General features: G+C 44.2%; 2 protein-coding genes across 3 annotated transcripts; both read right to left on the bottom strand.

Moving 5' to 3' along the window:
• Window positions 1-2,947: 2,947 nt before the first annotated feature.
• Window positions 2,948-4,554, bottom strand: LOC121585763 (serine/threonine-protein kinase SBK1-like). Its single transcript, XM_041902067.1, has 2 exons — window positions 4,359-4,554; window positions 2,948-3,751 (listed from the first exon to the last, which is right to left on the bottom strand). Exons 1-2 carry the CDS (start codon window positions 4,551-4,553, stop codon window positions 2,948-2,950), a joined length of 999 nt encoding a protein of 332 aa, XP_041758001.1. The 5' UTR covers window position 4,554.
• Window positions 4,555-10,742: 6,188 nt separating this feature from the next.
• On the bottom strand, window positions 10,743-21,293 carry LOC121585570 (interleukin-11-like). 2 transcript variants are annotated; one of them, XM_041901895.1, is made up of 6 exons: window positions 21,232-21,280; window positions 20,415-20,496; window positions 16,764-16,924; window positions 16,559-16,654; window positions 11,737-11,907; window positions 10,743-11,187 (listed from the first exon to the last, which is right to left on the bottom strand). In XM_041901895.1, the coding sequence occupies exons 3-6, from the start codon at window positions 16,812-16,814 to the stop codon at window positions 11,023-11,025; spliced, it is 483 nt and encodes a 160-aa protein (XP_041757829.1). In that variant the 5' UTR covers window positions 16,815-16,924; window positions 20,415-20,496; window positions 21,232-21,280; the 3' UTR covers window positions 10,743-11,022. The 2 variants fall into 2 exon arrangements, with proteins under 2 accessions (XP_041757829.1, XP_041757828.1); XM_041901894.1 differs by lacking the exon at window positions 20,415-20,496 and having other exon boundaries at window positions 21,232-21,293.
• Between the last annotated feature and the right edge of the window lie 855 nt (window positions 21,294-22,148).

Here is a 22,148-nt window from a genome sequence, read left to right as displayed (position 1 = left end):
GACCTTGCGGGTGCTGCAGGATTTCAGTCCTTCACGGCGTAGTGTGTTACCAATTGTTTTCTTGGTGACTATGGTCCCAGCTGCCTTGAGATCATTGACAAGATCCTCCCGTGTAGTTCTGGCCTGATTCCTCACCGTTCTCATGATCATTGCAACTCCACGAGGTGAGATCTTGCATGGAGCTCCAGGCCGAGGGAGATTGACAGTTATTTTGTGTTTCTTCCATTTGCGAATAATCGCACCAACTGTTGTCACCTTCTCACCAAGCAGCTTGGCGATGGTCTTGTAGCCCATTCCAGCCTTGTGTAGGTCTACAATCTTGTCCCTGACATCCTTGGAGAGGTCTTTGGTCTTGGCCATGGTGGAGAGTTTGGAATCTGATTGATTGATTGCTTCTGTGGACAGGTGTCTTTTATACAGGTAACAAGCTGAGATTAGGAGCACTCCCTTTAAGAGTGTGCTCCTAATCTCAGCTTGTTACCTGTATAAAAGACACCTGGGAGCCAGAAATATTTCTGATTGAGAGGGGGTCAAATACTTATTTCCCTCATTAAAATGGAAACCAATTTATAACATTTTTGACATGCGTTTTTCTGGATTTTTTTGTTGTTATTCTGTCTCTCACTGTTCAAATAAACCTACCATTAAAATTATAGACTGATCATGTCTTTGTCAGTGGGCAAACGTACAAAATCAGCAGGGGATCAAATACTTTTTTCCATCACTGTAGGTGAGAATGACACAACCACTTGTGAAGTTTTCCAGTTGTCTTGTTTTGGTTGATTTACGGTCCTATAATGTTTTTTTTGGCTGGGCACCAGGCCATTTTCAATGCCCTGGCTGAGGGAAGGAGGTTCTCACCCAAGATTTGACGGTTCTTGGCCCCGTCCATCGTCCCTTTGATGCGGTGAAGTTGTCCTGTCCCCTTAGCAGAAAAACACCCCCAAAGCATAATGTTTCAATCAATCCTCCCGTCCTAGATTCTAGGCGCTGACCTCGTCGTTTCCAAGAAGTTGCGAGTGTAAGAGAGCAAATGTATTCAAGCAAATAAATTGACTAGCCGACCATAGTTTGCAGAACTAACCCACGTAGGGTCAAGTAAACAAAGATGTATTACAATAGTTCTAAAGAAGAACGATTTGATTTACAGACCTATTGTACAGGGAGTTAGTGTGATATGTGCACATGGAGTGTTTATTGTTCATGTATGTGCATTGACGGTAGGAGAAAGAGACCTGACAGCACTATACGTACATGTGTGGTCTGTTCAAGGAATTTTGTGATAACGTTGACTGAAAGTGTGTGTGAGAGGTTAAGTGAATGCTGTGTGTGAACTGTTTGAGGACTTTGTAGGGCAACAAGCTTCTACATCTGTATTGCTTGCTGTTTGGGGTTTTAGGCTGGGTTTCTGTATAGCACTTTGTGACATCTGCTGATGTAAAAGGGGCTTTATAAATACATTTGATTGATTGATTGAATGAAATTGGCAGAAAACGGGGTTGGGGTAGATAGATAGGGGATGATGATGGGTAATAAACTGTGGCCGGTCTATTTTTAAATAGGTCTGTGGTGGCACCCTGGGAAGATCGCTCTGTGTGTGTTTGGTGCTCTGTGTGTATTTGTATCTGCATGTGAGGGAATGTGTTTGTATGTAGGCCTATGCATGCCAGGGCATCATATTATGGTCATTGAATATTGTTCAGTTACTCGCACAACACAACGCAAATGTATCGTAACAAGCAGCCATTCTGTTCCAATCTATCCTGGATCTTGTTTGTCATGATAAGTGAATGAATGACACAGTCACTGTGTCCTCTTGTGGAGTGAAATGGCCCAAATACATAAAATGGCCTCCATATTGCCGTCCATTTGTAATGGAGACTATGACAGATTCTACTGGCATTATTCTGGGATTTTTTTGGAGCACCCTGCTGTGCAGACAAGCAGATTTATGTTGTATCTTAATACCAGTTCCTTCTATGGTGACGAGTATGGCTACTCGTTGAAGGCCCACTGCCTAGTGCACGCAGTTCACATTATGGAGTGATAGTCATGGCCCACTGGGCATAGACGTCAGTTCAACGTCTAGTTTTGATTTACATTTGGTTGAGTTAACGTGAATTCAATGTGAAATCAACTAAACATATCATCACATGTCATTGGATTTAGGTTCAAAGTTGGGTGAAAAAATATGAAATTCCATTACGTTGATTACTTTTTACAAATCCAGTCAGTTTTCCATGTTGATTCAACGTCATCACAGAATGTTTTTGTTGAAATGACATGGAAACCACGATGATTCAACCAGTTTTTGCCCAGCGGGGTGCTTGCAGTCGCAGTTGTTATTCTACCCTCCGTGTCCAATCATTAAAAAAAATCTGAAATCTTGTCAATGTTCTTGGTTAACGCAATACAATAGAGTAGCTATATAACTTACTATAGAATCAACACAAAATGCATAAGACTGTGTAAATATCATATCAATCTAGAGAGGTAGGTCTAGGAAAACTTTGAATTTATGAGTTTAATCAGAATTTTAACTCATAATAAACATTTTATTAGACTCAATTCCAACCACAATAAATTATGACGTACAGATGATATTTACATATTATAAAAAACATTAGAATACAGAAACACCATCATCAAGTCACACTTAGAATTTACTAGATTGAACACATCAACATGCTAATTTATAAAGTGCTTACAAGTCCCTATAGTAACCAAATGCAGCTGTGTCTATCCCCAAAGGCTATCCAGTATCAACAATGACTTGATGGCTATTTATCTTACAAAAAGTGCAACTGTAGTGGTATTATATACTGTACATTGTCTTTTTAAGCACCAATGTGACACATCAGAGGATATGTATTGTTTTCTGGATGTCAAAAATATTTTCTCTTTCACCTGTGAGTTTGTAAGTTTATGATCGTGTGTCGCCACTCCATTATCTCTCTCCCCTTCCCTCCCTCTCTTTCTCGTTTCTGATTACCTCTCTCCCTCTCATTTTCTTCCTCTCCTCCTCCAACCGTATCTTCTCCTCCTTCCGCAACCAGTCTCCTCCGAGGTAGCCCAGTACATCGTCAGGCCTACCACGAAGCCCAGGCTGCGGGTGGAGAAGTGCCTGGAAAAGGGAGCAGGCCAGTGGGGTGAAATAGGCAAACTGGGGGGCGACCGGATGGGATTTTTTCTTGTTCAGATTCTGCTTGTCTTCATCCAAACTCATCATGATGTCCTCGTCTTTTCCTTCCCCCCATAGGTCTAGATCATCATCCTGAACATCTTGATCTTTCTCCTGGTCAAACCACTCTTTGTACTTGATGTACGAGCGGTCGTCGGATGCGGTCTCCGTCCAGGGTAGACTGCCAGTCAGCATGGCGTAGATGAGGATCCCCAAGGCCCAGCAGTCTGTACTGGCCTCCACCGACACCCACACCCTCTTGATCTTGTTGTCCAACCCATTTCCTCCATCAGGTTTTGAAGCAGTATTATGGCTACTATCCTCCGACACCTTCGCTATCTCTGCCTCGGGTGTACAGTAAGCAGAACTGTACCACACACCGGGTACCTTGGTTCCCGTGGCCTTGGCCATGCCGAAGTCACCCAGTTTGACCCAACGGCAGGCAGCGTCGACCAGGAAGATGTTCTCTGGCTTGACGTCGCGGTGGACGAAACCAAGGGAGTGGAGGTGGGTTAGGGCACTGCTCAGCTGGGACACCACCCTCTGGACACAGTTCTCCTCCAAACCCACCTGGGAAAAAGACATAGAGGCACAATTGAACTACATTTCCCACTCTTACGGCTCTATTCAATCAGATCCGCTTTTGCTGACATCCGCGTAGTGGTTGTTTTGACGGTATCGGGAGGTGGAACTGCGTTAGAGTTGTCAAATCCACAAGTGTCTCCCGGCATTATACCTAAAGCGGGCATTGCCGTCGGCTGCAGGGAGTCACATTAACAGAAATCCCATGCAGCCTTGTTTACAAGTTCGAACACTGGAATGTGAGATGTCATCTACACCTTGATTAGGATTATAGAAATCCTCATTAATTTAATTCATGATTTTTCAATTTGAGTGTAATTATTTCTATATAGCCTACACTTTCTTGCTCTGAACTTCTAACATGAGTGGGGAGGGTGTGGCTTCGTGACAATGATCACAAGAGCAGCTGCTCACCGATTTGAAGTCTCCAACGCAGTTACACCTCCAACACCGCCAAAACATGCACTATGTGGGTGTCTGCTATTGCCAGTTAACTCTTGATCTGATTGAATCTAGACCTTAGTTAGCAAAGATTCATAAGAAAATAATGACAAATGTCTCATGGGAGGGGAGGTTTTTCCCACATATACTATACCTCAGGGACAATGACTTCGTATAGATCACCGAAGAGGCTAGCTTGCTGGGCGAAAACGTAATGTGAGGGGGTGGAGAAGGCAATGCCCAGTGCCTTGGTCAGGGACGGGTGGGTGCAGAAGGAGAGGGAGAGGTTATACTCTCGTAAAAAGGAAAAGAGATTTGTGGAATCACGAGGAAAGAACTTCAGGGCCATTGGAGTACCTTGAGGAAGGAAAAAGAGAAAGGTGATCAGAACAAAATAAAGAAAGAAATTCTGGAGATATGAGGCCAGACAAACTGGGTTTAAGGTTAAAACAGACACATAGTTTACCTCTTTTCCTATGTACAGCCAACATGACCTTCCCGTACGACCCCTCCCCTAACATCTTGACCACCTGGAAGTGGTCCGAGGTCTCCAGTGATATAAGCGATTGGACGGTGAGATGGCACATCTCGTCCAATAACCTTGTGGCAGCCTGCGGAGATGGGAACATAACAGATATCTGTTATGATGCTTGTCGTCATGACGATTTTGGCAGCACTAAACCAGGTATAAACACATCCCTTTATAGCCCTATGAACAGCTCAAAGGCTCTTAATGGACAGTTTTTGGACACCCCCCTTTTCAACAAAGCCTTTGATTTATCCGATCGACTGTTTACTTTTTCATTGATTGACACCAGACAGGCGATTGTGGGATTTTTCTGTATTAGCCAACCGGATCGGCCCCAAGACACCCCATTAGTACATAGAGAGCCATGGATATATAAATATCTGAGTGGCATAGCTAGCTCCACAGGGGTAAGCCCAGCCCAGCCCCCTGCCAGCGTGGCATAACCTGAACAGCCTGTAGGGACATGGGCTTAACACCTTGGTTATGTAACTTCGTGTTAAGGGAAACGGAGGCGTGTGGTTTGAGATGAAAGTTGTCCTGCCCTGTACCCCACTACTACTCAATATGTCAATGGATTATAATATACAATGCTGTGGAACATTTCATATCAATAGTGTAAGCATAAACAATATATGGAGTGATGAATATGAATAAATATAGCAGGTAAGCATTTTATAATAACTATCATGAACAAGCATTAGTAAACTGTTAATGAATAGGTATTTTATTATTTAAAAATATTTATTAGCGTTTATAAGTGTTACAAGGATTCCAATTCATAAGCTTTTATAACATTTCTAAGCATTTATTAAGCATTTAAAAACATGTATAAGCATTTCAAATGGCTTATGCATGAAAGTTATTATAAAGTGTTACCAAATAGTGTACACTACATAATCAATTTTCCTTATCTAATAACCTGCTGTCTAATATCAGGAACAGGTTTGATCACATTTTGTCACATAATGGGGACATCTCACATCGGTTTAAGGCACTGCTGTTGCCCCCCCTACTCCAAATGTCTTCCTAAATCTTGATGAATCTTGGCTGAATGAAACACATTGCTCAAAATTCTTTCTTGGTTGCAGAGGAAAATGGGGTGAGTGGATGGCTTACTTACTGTCATTTTGGCTCTGTGGTTGACTTCAGTCTCTTTCACAGTGATATTGTGATGTTCCTCACAGACAAGTTGCAGTGAATCTGTATCCCTGCCCACATCTACCAAGTAGTGCACCTTTCAATAACACTTCCACAACACATAGGCTGCACATTAGCTCTTCCAACCATAAGGTAAAAGAGTTCTTGCTCTAGAGATCTTGTAGAGTAGTTGTCCGTGTCTGTCTTTCTCAGCAAAGGCCCCTCTATCTCTCCTGTTGGTGCGTTTTGATATCTCCTCCCCTACTTTAATCCCTACATTATCTCGCTCCGCTTTTCCTCTCCTCCTGCACTCCTCCCACGTTCTCTCCCTCCCACTGGATTCTCTGGTGAGCTGTCTGTCCCATCAGTCGAAGGCCAGCCCCTCCCACTGGTGCCTTTCCCTCCCTGTTGTGGAGCCCAAGGCCAGTCAATATTTTGAGTTTGATCTGTCAATCAACAAATTTACGCCTGTGTTTATCCAAACACTTGTCTAGACTCTCTCCCTTTTTCCAACGGCACCTCTCTCTCACTCACAAACACATAGACAGTGGACACACATTCTCTCTCTCTCTTTCTCTCTCTCTCTCTTTCTCCCTCCACGCTTGCTGCATTCCACCTTTAAAGAGGAGCGAGAGAGGGCATGCCGCTCTGACAAACCTGTGCTTGGATAACCACTTGTGACCTGTGCTTAACAAGCGGCACACACTCCATCACAGGCTTTCAAATGACTGCCTCTTTTCCTCAACTTTTCCACCTGTTTTGTGCCTCTTTCTTTCTTTCTCTCTCTCTCCAACTCCCTCTCTCCCCTCGTTTGACAAACAGAACAGCTGAAGGGGGTAGCGCACCAAAACAGCTTTATAGTGCGATCCTCTCGTACCTTGAGTGCCTGCCAACTCTATTTCCTCCAGCTTGCCAACCATCTCCCCCACCGCCACCCATCCGACCAGCTATCCTGCCCAACATCTTTTCTAACTCCTCCAGCCCCCCTTGGGGCAGATCCATTTCTCTGCGACTAGCATTACCACGCAACTTACAACTGTACTGTCACTTTAGCTGTGTTAGCGTTATGTCATCTGTGTTACATGATCCTCTGTAGCTCAATGTGGTCCTCTGTAGCTCAATTGGTAGAGCATGGCGCTTGTAACGCCAGAGTAGTGGGTTCGATCCCCGGGACCACCCATACGTAAAAATGTATGCACACATGACTGTAAGTCGCTTTGGATAAAAGCGTCTGCTAAATGGCATATTATTATTATTATTACGTGTTCATGTGTAGCATGTTCTGGGTGACACTTCCTTTAAAGTGTACCTACATAAAGACTTCATAACACAATCATAACACAATCATAACCTATACGTAATGCGTTCATAAGCAGTTCATAAGCACTAAATAATGTTGAACTGCGGGGGGAGCAGGTAGCTGGTCTGCGGGGGGGTGGGGGGAGGGCAGGCAGTGTGCACGCAATGGTGCGTTCGGCTGAGCTTACCACCCTCTGTAGAGCCTTGCGGTCAGCGGTGGAGTTGCCATACCAGGCTGTGATGCAGCCTGACAGTATGCTCTCGATGGTGCTCCTGTAGAACACTGGGAGTGCCATCGGGGACAGGCAAAATGTTATGAGGTTGTTTACCTGGCACCATGCCGTCAGAGTGCCTACCTGCAGGCCGTCTCGTTGTTGTTGGTAATCAGGCCTGTCGTGTCATCAGCGAACTTGATGATGGTGTTGGACATACAGTGGGGAGAACAAGTATTTGATACACTGCCGATTTTGCAGGTTTTCCTACTTACAAAGCATGTAGAGGTCTGTAATTTTTATCATAGGTACACTTCAACTGTGAGAGACGGAATCTAAAACAAAAATCCAGAAAATCACATTGTATGATTTTTAAGTAATTAATTTGCATTTTATTGCATGACATAAGTATTTGATACATCAGAAAAGCAGAACTTAATATTTGGTACAGACACCTTTGTTTGCAATTACAGAGATCATATGTTTCCTGTAGGTCTTGACCAGGTTTGCACACACTGCAGCAGGGATTTTGGCCCACTCCTCCATACAGACCTTCTCCAGATCCTTCAGGTTTCGGGGCTGTCGCTGGGCAATACGGACTTTCAGCTCCCTCCAAAGATTTTCTATTGGGTTCAGATCTGGAGACTGGCTAGGCCACTCCAGGACCTTGAGATGCTTCTTACGGAGCCACTCCTTAGTTGCCCTGGCTGTGTGTTTCGGGTCGTTGTCATGCTGGAAGACCCAGCCACGACCCATCTTCAATGCTCTTACTGAGGGAAGGAGGTTCTTGGTCAAGATCTCGCGATACATGGCCCCATCCATCCTCCCCTCAATACGGTGCAGTCGTCCTGTCCCCTTTGCAGAAAAGCATCCCCAAAGAATGATGTTTCCACCTCCATGCTTCACGGTTGGGATGGTGTTCTTGGGGTTGTACTCATCCTTCTTCTTCCTCCAAACACGACGAGTGGAGTTTAGACCAAAAAGCTCTATTTTTGTCTCATCAGACCACATGACCTTCTCCCATTCCTCCTCTGGATCATCCAGATGGTCATTGGCAAACTTCAGACGGGCCTGGACATGCGCTGGCTTGAGCAGGGGGACCTTGCGTGCACTGCAGGATTTTAATCCATGACGGCGGAGTGTGTTACTAATGGTTTTCTTTGAGACTGTGGTCCCAGCTCTCTTCAGGTCATTGACCAGGTCCTGCCGTGTAGTTCTGGGCTGATCCCTCACCTTCCTCATGATCATTGATGCCCCACGAGGTGAGATCTTGCATGGAGCCCCAGACCGAGGGTGATTGACCGTCATCTTGAACTTCTTCCATTTTCTAATAATTGCGCCAACAGTTGTTGCCTTCTCACCAAGCTGCTTGCCTATTGTCCTGTAGCCCATCCCAGCCTTGTGCAGGTCTACAATTTTATCCCTGATGTCCTTACACAGCTCTCTGGTCTTGGCCATTGTGGAGAGGTTGGAGTCTGTTTGATTGAGTGTGTGGACAGGTGTCTTTTATACATGTAATCAGTTCAAACAGGTGCAGTTAATACAGGTGATGAGTGGAGAACAGGAGTGCTTCTTAAAGAAAAACTAACAGGTCTGTGAGAGCCGGAATTCTTACTGGTTGGTAGGTGATCAAATACTTATGTCATGCAATAAAATGCAAATTAATTACTTAAAAATCATACAATGTGATTTTCTGGATTTTTGTTTTAGATTCCGTCTCTCACAGTTGAAGTGTACCTATGATAAAAATGACAGACCTCTACATGCTTTGTAAGTAGGAAAACCTGCAAAATCGGCAGTGTATCAAATACTTGTTCTCCCCACTGTATGTGAGGCCACGCAGTCGTGGGTATACAGGGAGTACAGGAGGGGACTGAGGACGCACCCTTGTGGGGCCCCCATGTTAAGGATACATGTCCTCAACATGGGGGCCCCACAAGGGTGCGTAATGTTCACCACCTGTGGGCAGCCCGTCAGGACGTACAGGACGGGTAGCAGCGTTGGGCCAGTAACCAAAAGGTTGCTGGATCGAATCCCCGAGCTGACAAGGTAAAAATCTGTCATTCTGCCCCTGAGCAAGGCAGTTAACCCACTGTTCCCCTGGCGCCGATGACGTGGATGTTGATTAAGGCAGGCCCCCACACCTTTCTGGTTCAGACGGGTTGGGTTAAATGCGGAAGACACATTTCAGTTGAATGAATTCAATTGTACAACTGACCCCTTTCCTCACATATGCATTCCTTTTGTCCAGGTGGGTGAGGGCAGTGTGCAGTGCAATGGTGATTGCGTCGTCCATGGATCTGTCGGGTGGTAGGCGAATTGGAGAGGGACAAGTGTGTCAGGGAGGGAGGAGGTTATGTGGTCTTTGACTAGCCTCTCAAAGCACTTCATGATGACGGAAGTGAGTGCTACGGGTCGGTAGTACTGCTATGAAAGCATTATGAATGTGTTATGAAGTCAATATGTACCATTAAATTAAGTTACCCAAACAGTATGTCAGTTTACATGTAAAGAATGAAAGAAATGCAGGACAACATGGTAATATATCACTGTCTTTAATTTTAGATGGGTAAATCCCATGGATATTATAATGTCTTTGTATAAAAATATTTGATGCCAGCATCACAAATATAATAGGCTCATAAATAATAAATAACTATACATTCAGTAAATACAATACAAAACAGGTTCGTAGGCTCATTCATATTTAGGGTTAGGATCAGGTTTAACCCTAACTCAAGCACATTCTTCAGTAACAGCACTGTAATAGGGATATTATAAATTACTGTATATTAAAGAAGAAGAATTTGTATTTCAACATGTAAATGATCTAACATGCTGACTAGACTGGGCACGCGCGCATGTTGATTTTGTCCATGCACACCAGATGCGATCAGGACGCGCAGGTTGAAATATTAAAATTAACTCTGAACCATCTATATTAATTTGGGGACAGGTCGAAACGCATGAAACATTCATGGCCATTTAGCTAGCTAGCTTGCTGTTGCTACCTAATTTGTCCTGGGATATAAACATTGGGTTGTTATTTTACCTGAAATGCACAAGGTCCTCTACTCAATTAATCCACAGATAAAAGGGTAAACTTAGTTAGTTTCCAGTAATCTCTCCTCCTTCAGTCTTCTTCTTCTTCTTTGGACTTTATATGGCGTTTGGCAACCAACTTTAAGGTGCATTACCACCACCAACTGGACTGGAGTGTGGACCTCAGTTCAGCTTTCAATCACCCACGTGGGTATATGCTCCTAAAAACCAATGAGGAGATGTCCCCTGTAGCTCAGTTGGTAGAGCATAGCGCTTGCAATGCCAGGGTTGTGGGTTCGTTTCCCACGGGGGGCCAGTATGAAAAATTTATGCACTCACTAACTGTAAGTCGCTCTGGATAAGAGCGTCTGCTAAATGACTAAAATGTAAACGCCCGTAACGCTAGCGGTGCGGTCAGCATGTTCGCAAGCGTTGCAAAATAAATGTACACATGTTATTCAATAATTTAATCCAAACTGTTTGCGTGCGTCAACGAGCGTCTGCGTAGCCAGGCGCTAAAATAGAACTTGGTTCAGTGCTTTGGAGGAAGGCATTTGTTGTCGTAAAGAGTAGGAACCTAGATGGCGGAAACCTTGATGTCAAAGGCCCTGAACTTTTGACCTAAGGAGGACCAGCACTCTGGTAGACCATTGACAGTAAAATCCTAACCGTTCAGGAATCTCGTAGGAGAGGAGGACCACGTCCCAGGTTCTGAGTTGCGTTGGGAAAGAAGGAATGGAAATCTGGGGTAGTGGGCACGCAATCTATAATGGAGGGGAAAAGGGGGTGGGAGAAGTTAGAATGGTGCGAACTAAGAATCTTATGTTACTGTCAAATATTACATCTAAACATACCAAAGTCAATTATCAAAATCTAAACGGCTTTTCCATATTTGTTATATTATATGGACGTTTTTTTCCACACCTTGAGGGTAAATTGAGGTTTCTACCACTGACATTATACAGCTCTTTTTGTGCCACTTCAGCTTTGTGTCTTATTGATCTGAGTGGATTGATCTAAGGGGAGTAGAATGACATTGCCCCTATACTCTTCTAAGGTCAGTTACATTTTCTCTCAGTTACATTTTCTCTCACTTATGGATAAGGTTTGGAATTTGACAGCGTAAGTGGATCCTAGATCTGTACCCAGTCTAACTCTCACGGTGGCAAGGCATATGAACTAACAGGTTAAAGAGCAAACAACATAATTATGACAACACATAGGTTGTAATATGGCTTTTTTTTCTGGCCTGGCTTCCCCATTGATTTTGCACATGCACCACTACTGTACCCAGAGTATATTGAGCTACCTACCTGCTGTAGTGCAGTAGAGCAGAGGCTTGAGATATGCTGCAGGCCTCTGGTGACCTCTACTGTCTTGGGAGAGACTGGCAGGCTCATACTGACTCGGACATCAATCAGCCAATCAAGGTGCAGCTTAAAGGAGCGGAGATCCGTGTAAAGTTGTGAAAGGGAGTCGTTTAGCTGGGAGAGGGGAGAGAGGGCGACAAGGTGTGAATTCTAAAGACTGGGGACTTGACACTGTGTTATAAACACATTATTTAGTGCAACATCAAAAAGCTTCTGAAAAGTGATAAAGCGTCCCTGAAGCATTCCTCACAATATATTAAATAAACTGAGCAGTGATGAATTATGGTATACATTTTTGCTGCTTTAAGTCACTACATTCATATCGCTTTGTCACTTTCACACAATGTAGCACTGTATACAGTGCCTTGCAAAAGTATTCAGACCCCTTGGATTTTTTCACATTTTATTGTGTTACAAAGTGGGATAAAATTTGATTTAATTGTCAGTTTTTGTCAACAATCTACAAAAAATACTCTGTCTTATTTTATTTTTTTATGAATAAAAATGAAATAACTAAAATATAGTTGTTGCATAAGTATTCAGCTCCCTGAGTCAATATATGTTAGAAACACCATTGGCATCGATTACAGCTTCTTGGGTAAGTCTCATAAGAGCTTTGCACACATGTATTGTGCAATATTTGCCCATTATTCTTTTCAAAATTCTTCAAGCTCTGTTAAGGTGTTGGGGATCATGACTAGACAGCAATTTCCAAGTCTTGCCATAGATTTTCAAGCAGATTTAAGTCAAAACTGTAACCTGGAACATTCTCTGTCTTCTTGGTAAGCAACTCCAGTATAGATTTGGCCTTGTGTTGTAGGTTATTGTCCTGCTGAAAGGTGAAATCCTCTCCCAGTGTCTGGTGTAAAGCAGACTGAAACAGGTTTTCCTCTAGGATTTTGCCTGTGCCTAGCTCCATCCCGTTCCTTTTCATCCTGAAAAACTCCCCTGTATTTGTCGATGTCAATCATACCCGTACCATGATGCAGCCAACAGTATGCTTGAAAATAAGGAGGCAGTTACTCAGTGATGTGTTGTATTTGCTCCAAACATAAGGCTTTGCATTTAGACCTCAGTTTTCTCCCATCACAGCCATTGACTCTAGAGCTGTTTTAAAATCACCAATGGCCTCATGGTAACATCCCTAAGCAGTTTCCTTCCTGTCCTCCAGCTCAGTTCAGAAGGACGACTGCATCTTTGATGGGTCTGGGTGGTTTAATCCATCATCCACAGCATAATTATTAACTTGACCATGCTTAAAGATTTATTAAAGTCTGATTTGTTATTGTTACCCATCTACCAATCACTGCCCTTCTTTATGAGGCTTTTTCCCTGGTCTTTGTAGTTGAATTTGTGCTTAAAATGCAATATTTGACAGATTATGTCAACCCCTATTATTTCACACAGAGTGAGTCCATATAACTTATTGTGTGATTTGTTAAGGCAATTTTTACTTCTAAACTAATTTAGGCTTGCCTTAACAAAGGGGGTGAATACTTATGCAACGACTATATTTTTGTTATTTAACTTGTAGAATTGTCTTTTCACTTTGGCATTATGGAGTATTTTGTGTAGATCAATGACAAATAATTGCAATTAAATATATTTCAATCCTACTTTATAATGCAACAAAATGTGAAAAAAGTTCAAGGGTGTGTAGACTTTCTATAGGCACTGTATGTACTGTGCCTTCTGAAAGTATTCACACCCCTTAACTTTTTCCACATTTTGTTGTGTTACAGCCTGAATTTAAAATGTATTACATTTAGATTTTGTGTCGCTGATCTACACACAATACCCTATAATGTCAAAGTGGAATTATGTTTTTAGACATTTTTATTCAAAAATGAAAAGCTGAAATGTCTTGAGTCAATAAGTATTCAACCCCTGTTTTGACAAGCCTAAATAACTTCAGGAGTAAAAAAATATGCTTAGCAAGTCAGATAATAAGTTGCATGGACAGATTTTTTTTTTGACTACCCCATCTCTGTACACCACACATATAATTATCTGGAAGGTCCCTCAGTTGAGCAGTTTTCCAATGCCTCGCAAAAAGTGCACATATTTGTAGATGGGTAATAAAATAAAATAAAAGCAGACATTGTTTTTAATTACACTTTGAATGGTGTATCAATACACCCAGTCCCTACAAAGATACAGTGGGGAAAAAAAGTATTTAGTCAGCCACCAATTGTGCAAGTTCTCCCACTTAAAAAGATGAGAGAGGCCTGTAATTTACATCATAGGTACACGTCAACTATGACAGACAAATTGAGGAATAAAAATCCAGAAAATCACATTGTAGGATTTTTTATGAATTTATTTTCAAATTATGGTGGGAAATAAGTATTTGGTCACCTACAAACAAGCAAGATTTCTGGCTCTCACAGACCTGTAACTTCTTCTTTAAGAGGCTCATCTGTCCTCCACTCGTTACCTGTATTAATGGCACCTGTTTGAACTTGTTATCAGTATAAAAGACACCTGTCCACAACCTCAAACAGTCACACTCCAAACTCCACTATGGCCAAGACCAAAGAGCTGTCAAAGGACACCAGAAACAAAATTGTAGACCTGCACCAGGCTGGGAAGACTGAATCTGCAATAGGTAAGCAGCTTGGTTTGAAGAAATCAACTGTGGGAGCAATTATTAGGAAATGGAAGACATACAAGACCACTGATAATCTCCCTCGATCTGGGGCTCCACGCAAGATCTCACCCCGTGGGGTCAAAATGATCACAAGAACGGTGAGCAAAAATCCCAGAACCACACGGGGGGACCTAGTGAATGACCTGCAGAGAGCTGGGACCGAAGTAACAAAGCCTACCATCAGTAACACACTACGCCGCCAGGGACTCAAATCCTGTAGTGCCAGACGTGTCCCCCTGCTTAAGCCAGTACATGTCCAGGCCTGTCTGAAGTTTGCTAGAGTGTATTTGGATGATCCAGAAGAGGATTGGGAGAATGTCATATGGTCAGATGAAACCAAAATAGAACTTTTTGGTAAAAACTCAACTCGTCGTGTTTGGAGGACAAAGAATGCTGAGTTGCATCCAAAGAACACCATACCTACTGTGAAGCATGGGGGTGGAAACATCATGCTTTGGGGCTGTTTTTCTGCAAAGGGACCAGGACGACTGATCCGTGTAAAGGAAAGAATGAATGGGGCCATGTATTGTGAGATTTTGAGTGAAAACCTCCTTCCATCAGCAAGGGCATTGAAGATGAAACGTGGCTGGGTCTTTCAGCATGACAATGATCCCAAACACACCGCCCGGGCAACGAAGGAGTGGCTTCGTAAGAAGCATTTCAAGGTCCTGGAGTGGCCTAGCCAGTCTCCAGATCTCAACCCCATAGAAAATCTTTGGAGGGAGTTGAAAGTCCGTGTTGCCCAGCGACAGCCCCAAAACATCACTGCTCTAGAGGAGATCTGCATGGAGGAATGGGCCAAAATACCAGCAACAGTGTGTGAAAACCTTGTGAAGACTTACAGAAAACGTTTGACCTGTGTCATTGCCAACAAAGGGTATATAACAAAGTATTGAGAAACTTTTGTTATTGACACAAATACTTATTTTCCACCATAATTTGCAAATAAATTCATTAAAAATCCTACAATGTGATCTTCTGGATTTTTTTTTTCTCATTTTGTCTGTCATAGTTGACGTGTACCTATGATGAAAATTACAGGCCTCTCTCTTCTTTTTAAGTGGGAGAACTTGCACAATTGGTGGCTGACTAAATACTTTTTTCCCCCACCATACATGCGTCCTTCCTAACTCAGTTGACGGAGAGGAAGGAAACCGCTCAGGGATTTCACCATGAGGCCAATGGTGACTTTAAACCAGTTCCAGAGTTAAATGGCTGTGATAGGAGAAAACTGAGGATGGATCAACAACATTTTAGTTACTCCACAATACTAACCTAAATGACAGAATGAAAAGAAGGAAGCCTGTACAAAATAAAATATATTTCAAAACATGTATCCTGTTTGCAATAAGGAACTAAAGTAATACTGCAAAAAATATGGCAAAGAAACAAACTTTTTGTACTGAATACAAAGCCTTATGTTTGGGGCAAATCCAACACAACACATCACTGAGTACCACTCTTCATATTTTCAAGCATGGTGGTGGCTGCATCATGTTATGGGTATGCTTGTAATCGGCAAGGACTAGGGAGTTTTTTAGGATAAAAAGAAAAGGAATGGAGCTAAGCACAGGCAAAGTCCTAGAGGAAAACCTAGTTCAGTCTGCTTTCCACAAGACACTCGGAGACAAATCCACCTTTCAGCAGGACAATAACCTAAAACACAAGGCCAAATATACATTGGAGTTGCTTACCAAGACGACATTGCATGTTCCTGAGTGGCCTAGATACAGTTTTGACTTAAATCGTCTTGAAAAGCTATGGCAAGACTTGAAAATGGCTGTCTAGCAATGATCAACAACCAACTTGACAGAGTTTGAAAAAATATTAAAAGAATAATGGGCAAATATTGTACAATACAGCTTTGCAAAGCTCTTTGAGACTTACCCAGAAAGACTCACAGCTGTAATCGCTGCCAAAGGTGTTTTATTTTCCATTAATTATTATTATTATTATTTTTCACTTTGACATTACATAGTATTTTGTGTAGATCTTGTAACACAACAACATTTGGAAAAAGTCAAGGGGTGTGAATACTTTCTGAAGGCACTGTAGTTATTTAGAAAGAGACAGATAAAAGCATGCAATAGGGGCTGGACTTGAGAAGACAGATACCTTTAGTGAACTGAGGTGATTTGCTGTGTGTTCCATCTCTGGAAGAGAGTCTAGGTTGTACTCTAGAAGCTCTATACCGCTGAATTCACTTTCACTCTAAAGGAAGAGGACATAGATAAGAGTTATATTGGAGGGTCACATAATGAGAGTATGTTGACTAGCATTGACCGTGCTGTGCCTACCAAACTATGGTAAACTCACTCACCTGTAGATTCCTTGTCAGCATCTGCAGGCTTCTCATTTGCTGGACCATCATTGTCAGTTGGGCAAAGAGGGGGCACTTGTGTGTGGGGCGTGACCACGAAAGGACAAGCAGCTGCGCCAATAGCAGCAACAGGAGGAGAGACTGTGTTGAGTTAAGCCACGCTGCAGAGATAATAAATAAATTATCATTTTAGAGAGGTACATTGTGTAAGGCATTGGATCAGGGTTACATTCAAGATCACAGCATTCATCTACGTTTCAAAATAGGTTTGTTTTGAACAATAGGTTAAATTGTCACTGTTTACAATGCTATGCAACATTATTCAACAATTACTAAGTGGTGATTCAATAGCCTGGTACCAGACCACATGGTAGGCCTACATTAGAGTGAGTGAAGACGCTGATTGGTTAGCACATAACAGGTTGTCTTCCCAGAGTGCAAGAAACCATCATGGAACCAAACATTTATTTTTACCTGGCCACTCCCCCCTTCACTTTGGCACAACATGCCTTTACCATGAGATGCCATATGCTCCCATGAGCGGGAAAAACAAAGACATGATAGGTTCCATTTGAAAAAGAGATTCCATTTGATAAAGGGGTCATCCAATCACCATGGTGTCACGATCGTCTGACGAATGAACAGACCAAAGCGCAGCGCGTTGAGTGAACATGACTTTATTAACTCAAAGTCTGGAACAAAACAACAAAACAAGAACGATTCGTGAAGTCCTCTGCTAAACTGACAGAACATGGAACAAAAACCCACAATTCCCACAGGAAAACAATCAGAATAAATATGGCTCCCAATCAGAGATAACGAGCCGACAGCTGACACTCGTTACCTCCGATTGGGAGTCATTGACCAAACCTAGAAAAGAACCCCACAGAACTGCAAACAAGAAATACACCCAAAACCCAACATAACCAAACCCCAACAAAACAAATACACCCTGGCTCAAATATAAAAGTCCCGGAGCCAGAGTGTCACAGTACCCCCCCCTAAAGGTGCGAACTCCGGGCGCACCAGCATACACTCTATGGGAGGGTCTGGGTGGGCGTCTGTCCACGGTGGCGGCTCTGGCCCTGGTCGTGGTCCCCACCCCACCTTAGTCACTATCCGCTTCCGTAGCCTCCTCCATATGACCACCCCCAACTAAACCCCACTGGATTAAGGGGCGGCACCGGATTAACGGGCAGCACCGGACTAAGGGGCAGCACCGGACTAAGGGGCAGTACCGGACTAAGGGGCAGCACCAGGATAAGGGGCAGCACCGGGCTAAGGGACAGCACCGGACTCAATGGCGGATCCTGGCTGGCTGGCTCTGGCGGATCCTGGCTGGACGGCTCTGGCGGATCCTGGCTGGACGGCTCATGGCAGGCTGAAGGATCTGGCTGCTCATGGCTGGCCGACGGATCTGGCTGCTCATGGCTGGCCGACGGATCTGGCTGCTCATGGCTGGCTGACGGATCTGGCTGCTCATGGCTGGCCGACGGATCTGGCTGCTCATGGCTGGCCGACGGATCTGGCTGCTCGCGGCTGGCCGACGGATCTGGCTGCTCATGGCTGGCCGACGGATCTGGCTGCTCATGGCTGGCTGAAGGATCTGGCTGATCCTGTCTGGCAGAAGGCTCTGGCTGATCCTGTCTGGCGGAAGGCTCTGGCTGATCCTGTCTGGCGAAAGGCTCTGGCTGATCCTGTCTGGCGGAAGGCTCTGGCTGATCCTGTCTGGCGGAAGGCTCTGGCTGATCCTGTCTGGCGGAAGGCTCTAGCGGCTCCTGTCTGGCGGAAGGCTCTGGCTGATCCTGTCTGGCGGAAGGCTCTGGCTGATCCTGTCTGGCGGAAGGCTCTAGCGGCTCCGGTCTGGCGGACGGCTCTGAAGGCTCATGGCAGACGGGCGGCTTATGCAGCGCTTGGCAGACGGACAGTTCAGACGGCGTTGGGCAGACAGGCAGTTCAGGCGCCGTTGGGCAGACGGGCAGTTCAAGCGCCCGTTGGGCAGACGGGCAGTTCAGGCGCCGTTGGGCAGACGGGCAGTTCAGGCGCCGTTGGGCAGACGGGCAGTTCAGGCCCCGTTGGGCAGACGGCAGACTCTGGCCGTCGGAGGCGCACCGTAGGCCTGGTGCGTGGTGCCGGAACTAGAGGTTCCCGGGCTGAGGACACGCATCTCAGGGCTAGTGCGGGGAGAAGCAACAGGGCATGCTGGACCCTGGGAACGCACATAAGGCCTAGTGCGTGGTGCCGGAACTGGTGGTCCCGGGCTGAGGACACGCATCTCAGGGCTAGTGCGGGGAGCAGCAACAGGACGCACAGGACTCTGGGGACACACAGGAGGCTTGGTGCGTGGTGTAGGCACTGGTGGTACTGGACTGGAGCGGGGAGGTGGCGCCGGAAATACCGGACCGTGCAGGCGTACTGGCTCCCTTGAGCACTGAGCCTGCCCAACCTTACCTGGTTGTATACTCCCCGTCGCCCGACCAGTACGGGAAGGAGGAATAACCCGCACCGGGCTATGTAGGCGAACCGGGGACACCATGCGTAAGGCTGGTGCCATGTAAGCCGGCCCGAGGAGACGCACTGGTGGCCTGATGCGTTGGGCCGGCTTCATGACATCCGGCTCAATGCTCAATCTAGCCCGGCCGATACGTGGAGCTGGAATGTACCGAACCGGGCTATGCCTGCGTACAGGAGACACCATGCGCTCTACTGCGTAACACGGTGTCTGCCCGTACTCTCGCTCTCCACGGTCAGTCCAGGGAGTAGGCGCAGGTCTCCTACCTGACTTCGCCACACTCCCTTTTAGCCCCCCCCCAAGAAATTTTTGGGTAGTACCCACGGGCTTCCAGCCTCGACTCCGTGCTGCCTCCTCATACCACCTCCTCTCGGTTTTAGCTGCCTCCAGCTCTTCACGAGGGCGGCGATATTCTCCCGGTTGTGCCCAAGGACCCTTTCCATCCAGTATCTCCTCCCATGTCCATGAATCCTTGATAGGCGTCCATAAATCCTGTTGCCGCTTGACACGCTGCTTGGTCCTTTTATGGTGGGTTTTTCTGTCACGATCGTCTGACGAATGAACAGACCAAAGCGCAGCGCGTTGAGTGAACATGACTTTATTAACTCAAAGTCTGGAACAAAACAACAAAACAAGAACGATTCGTGAAGTCCTCTGCTAAACTGACAGAACATGGAACAAAAACCCACAATTCCCACAGGAAAACAATCAGAATAAATATGGCTCCCAATCAGAGATAACGAGCCGACAGCTGACACTCGTTACCTCCGATTGGGAGTCATTGACCAAACCTAGAAAAGAACCCCACAGAACTGCAAACAAGAAATACACCCAAAACCCAACATAACCAAACCAAACCCCAACAAAACAAATACACCCTGGCTCAAATATAAAAGTCCCAGAGCCAGAGTGTCACACATGGAGTCCAACTGTTTCATAATTGACTCATCAAGCCGACAACTTCAAATAATATTTTCTAGACTGTGGTTATTGCTAGCAAGCACTATGACTCTGAGTCTGGACAGTAGGCTAGTGATTAATTTGATGCTATCAAATCATAAGTATTGATGTCAACTGTTTTCGTAGCCAGCAGACTGCATCAGAAACACTGCAACCAAACCTTCATATAAATCACCAACCAGAACTAAACGAGATATTGCAGTTGAAGCCAAGTCATTGATGAAGAATGCTGAGTATGTTGTGGTAGACCTCTTAGGTTCCCTGTGAACATGAAGGAGTGAGATGGAATCTGTCTGAACTACATATTGATGACCAGTACATCGGCAGTATAATAATACAGTAGCATGTATATCCCCTATACACTTCTTATAAACCATTATCAATACAGGATAGGGTTTGAAACAACTTCTAACTTCACCATTTCCTGTGCAGTACTTTCATTTTATTGAAAAATGCATTTGTCATTTCATTACCTGATTAATAGAGCACAGTCTGACACAGGCAAAAATCAATGATACTTTTAACATTTGCTTTAGGTTAGAAACAACATATGAATATGTTACATTTCGTCAATTTAGCCATAGAGTTAAAGAGAGTTACCTTAGAGGTAACTATTTCCTGTTCAGTCATTTCATGGAAAAATGAATGTCACTTTTGCACTGTCAAAAAGCTATTCCTGACCCAGTTTTCATACTGATTTTCAGCTGATTCAGGTACCATTAAACTGAAGTTTCCTGTAGCCTTGGGCTGATGTAACACACCCCCAAGTATTTGAGAATTTCCTTAGAAATTCGGCACACATTGTTGCTTGTAAGTGCATTGCTTTGTCTACGTACAGTGGAACAGTATTAGTCTAAGTTCAGTTTCTGGAAACGTATCATTATAGTGTGTTGGATATGCCTATATTACCCCCCCCCACACACACACACACACACACACACAGAGAGACAGACATATTACATCCCCAGTCAATAGTATAGTATCATAAATACTTACATTTCATTGTCACCCGAAAATCCAAAAGTTGTAAATAAACTGTCAGCAGCCTCAATCGTTCATCCCCCTAAATGAGTTCACAAATCCAAACGTTCTTTTTTATAGAATCTGTACGATGACACATCACCTGAGTCACCAAATCCATTCATAGAAGAACGCCCCCGCAAGCCTCCTCTCTCCCTCCTCCCTTCCAAAACACGGCTATTCACTTTCTTTCTTTGTTTTCCATCATACCGATTGGGTTCTTTATACCAGTTGGGTTCTTTATACTGGTTGGGTTCATTAGTTGGGTTCTGGTTGGATTCTTTATACCAGTTGGATTCTTTATACTGGTTGGGTTCTTTATACTGGTTGGGTTCTTTATACTGGGTGGGTTCATTAGTTGGGTTCTGGTTGGGTTCTTTATACCAGTTGGATTCTTTATACTGGTTGGGTTCTTTATACTGGTTGGGTTCATTTGTTGGGTTCTGGTTGGGTTCTTTATACCAGTTGGGTTCTTTATACTGGTTGGGTTCTTTATACTGGTTGGGTTCTTTATACGGGTTGGGTTCTTTATACTGGTTGGGGTCTTTATACTGGTTAGGGTCTTTATACTGGTTGTGTTCTTAAAACCGGTTGTGTTCTCTTATCAAGCCGTTCTATTGAATTATCTTGGGTTTGAAATAGTGATGCAATCATAATGCAATCAGACACTGGGAGAAAAAAAACTGTCCCACTCCGTAACTCTGATATGATATGAGTTGCAATGAGGCTCATCTAAAAGAGATGATTCAAAACTAACATTTATCAGACATGTTTGATAATATATTTGAAACGGTTGCTAAGTGGTGATTCCTTTTTATCTGAGTTTTAAATCGTTCTCCTCCCTTAGTAAAATAATCCCAAAACATTTCCCCACACACAACCCACCCAACCCT

The sequence above is a fragment of the Coregonus clupeaformis genome, chromosome 17 (assembly GCF_020615455.1).
Source record: "Coregonus clupeaformis isolate EN_2021a chromosome 17, ASM2061545v1, whole genome shotgun sequence".
In the NCBI taxonomy this organism is placed as follows: domain Eukaryota; kingdom Metazoa; phylum Chordata; class Actinopteri; order Salmoniformes; family Salmonidae; genus Coregonus; species Coregonus clupeaformis.
The sequence above is the reverse complement of the archived record's forward strand: the minus strand, read 5'-3'. Positions and strand labels throughout refer to the sequence as shown.

What these genes read in the sequence shown, in the direction of transcription:
- LOC121585763 (XM_041902067.1), bottom strand. Translation starts at nt 4,553, where the DNA reads ATGGCCCTGAAGTTCTTTCCTCGTGATTCCACAAATCTCTTTTCCTTT. An exon ending in ACGAAGTCATTGTCCCTGAG is followed by an intron (nt 3,752 to 4,358) that starts GTATAGTATATG and finishes TCTTTTTCCCAG; the next exon opens with GTGGGTTTGGAGGAGAACTG.
- LOC121585570 (XM_041901894.1), bottom strand. An exon ending in ATCACCTCAGTTCACTAAAG is followed by an intron (nt 11,908 to 16,558) that starts GTATCTGTCTTC and finishes CCCCTCTCCCAG; the next exon opens with CTAAACGACTCCCTTTCACA. An exon ending in GCTCTACTGCACTACAGCAG is followed by an intron (nt 11,188 to 11,736) that starts GTAGGTAGCTCA and finishes CCTCCATTATAG; the next exon opens with ATTGCGTGCCCACTACCCCA.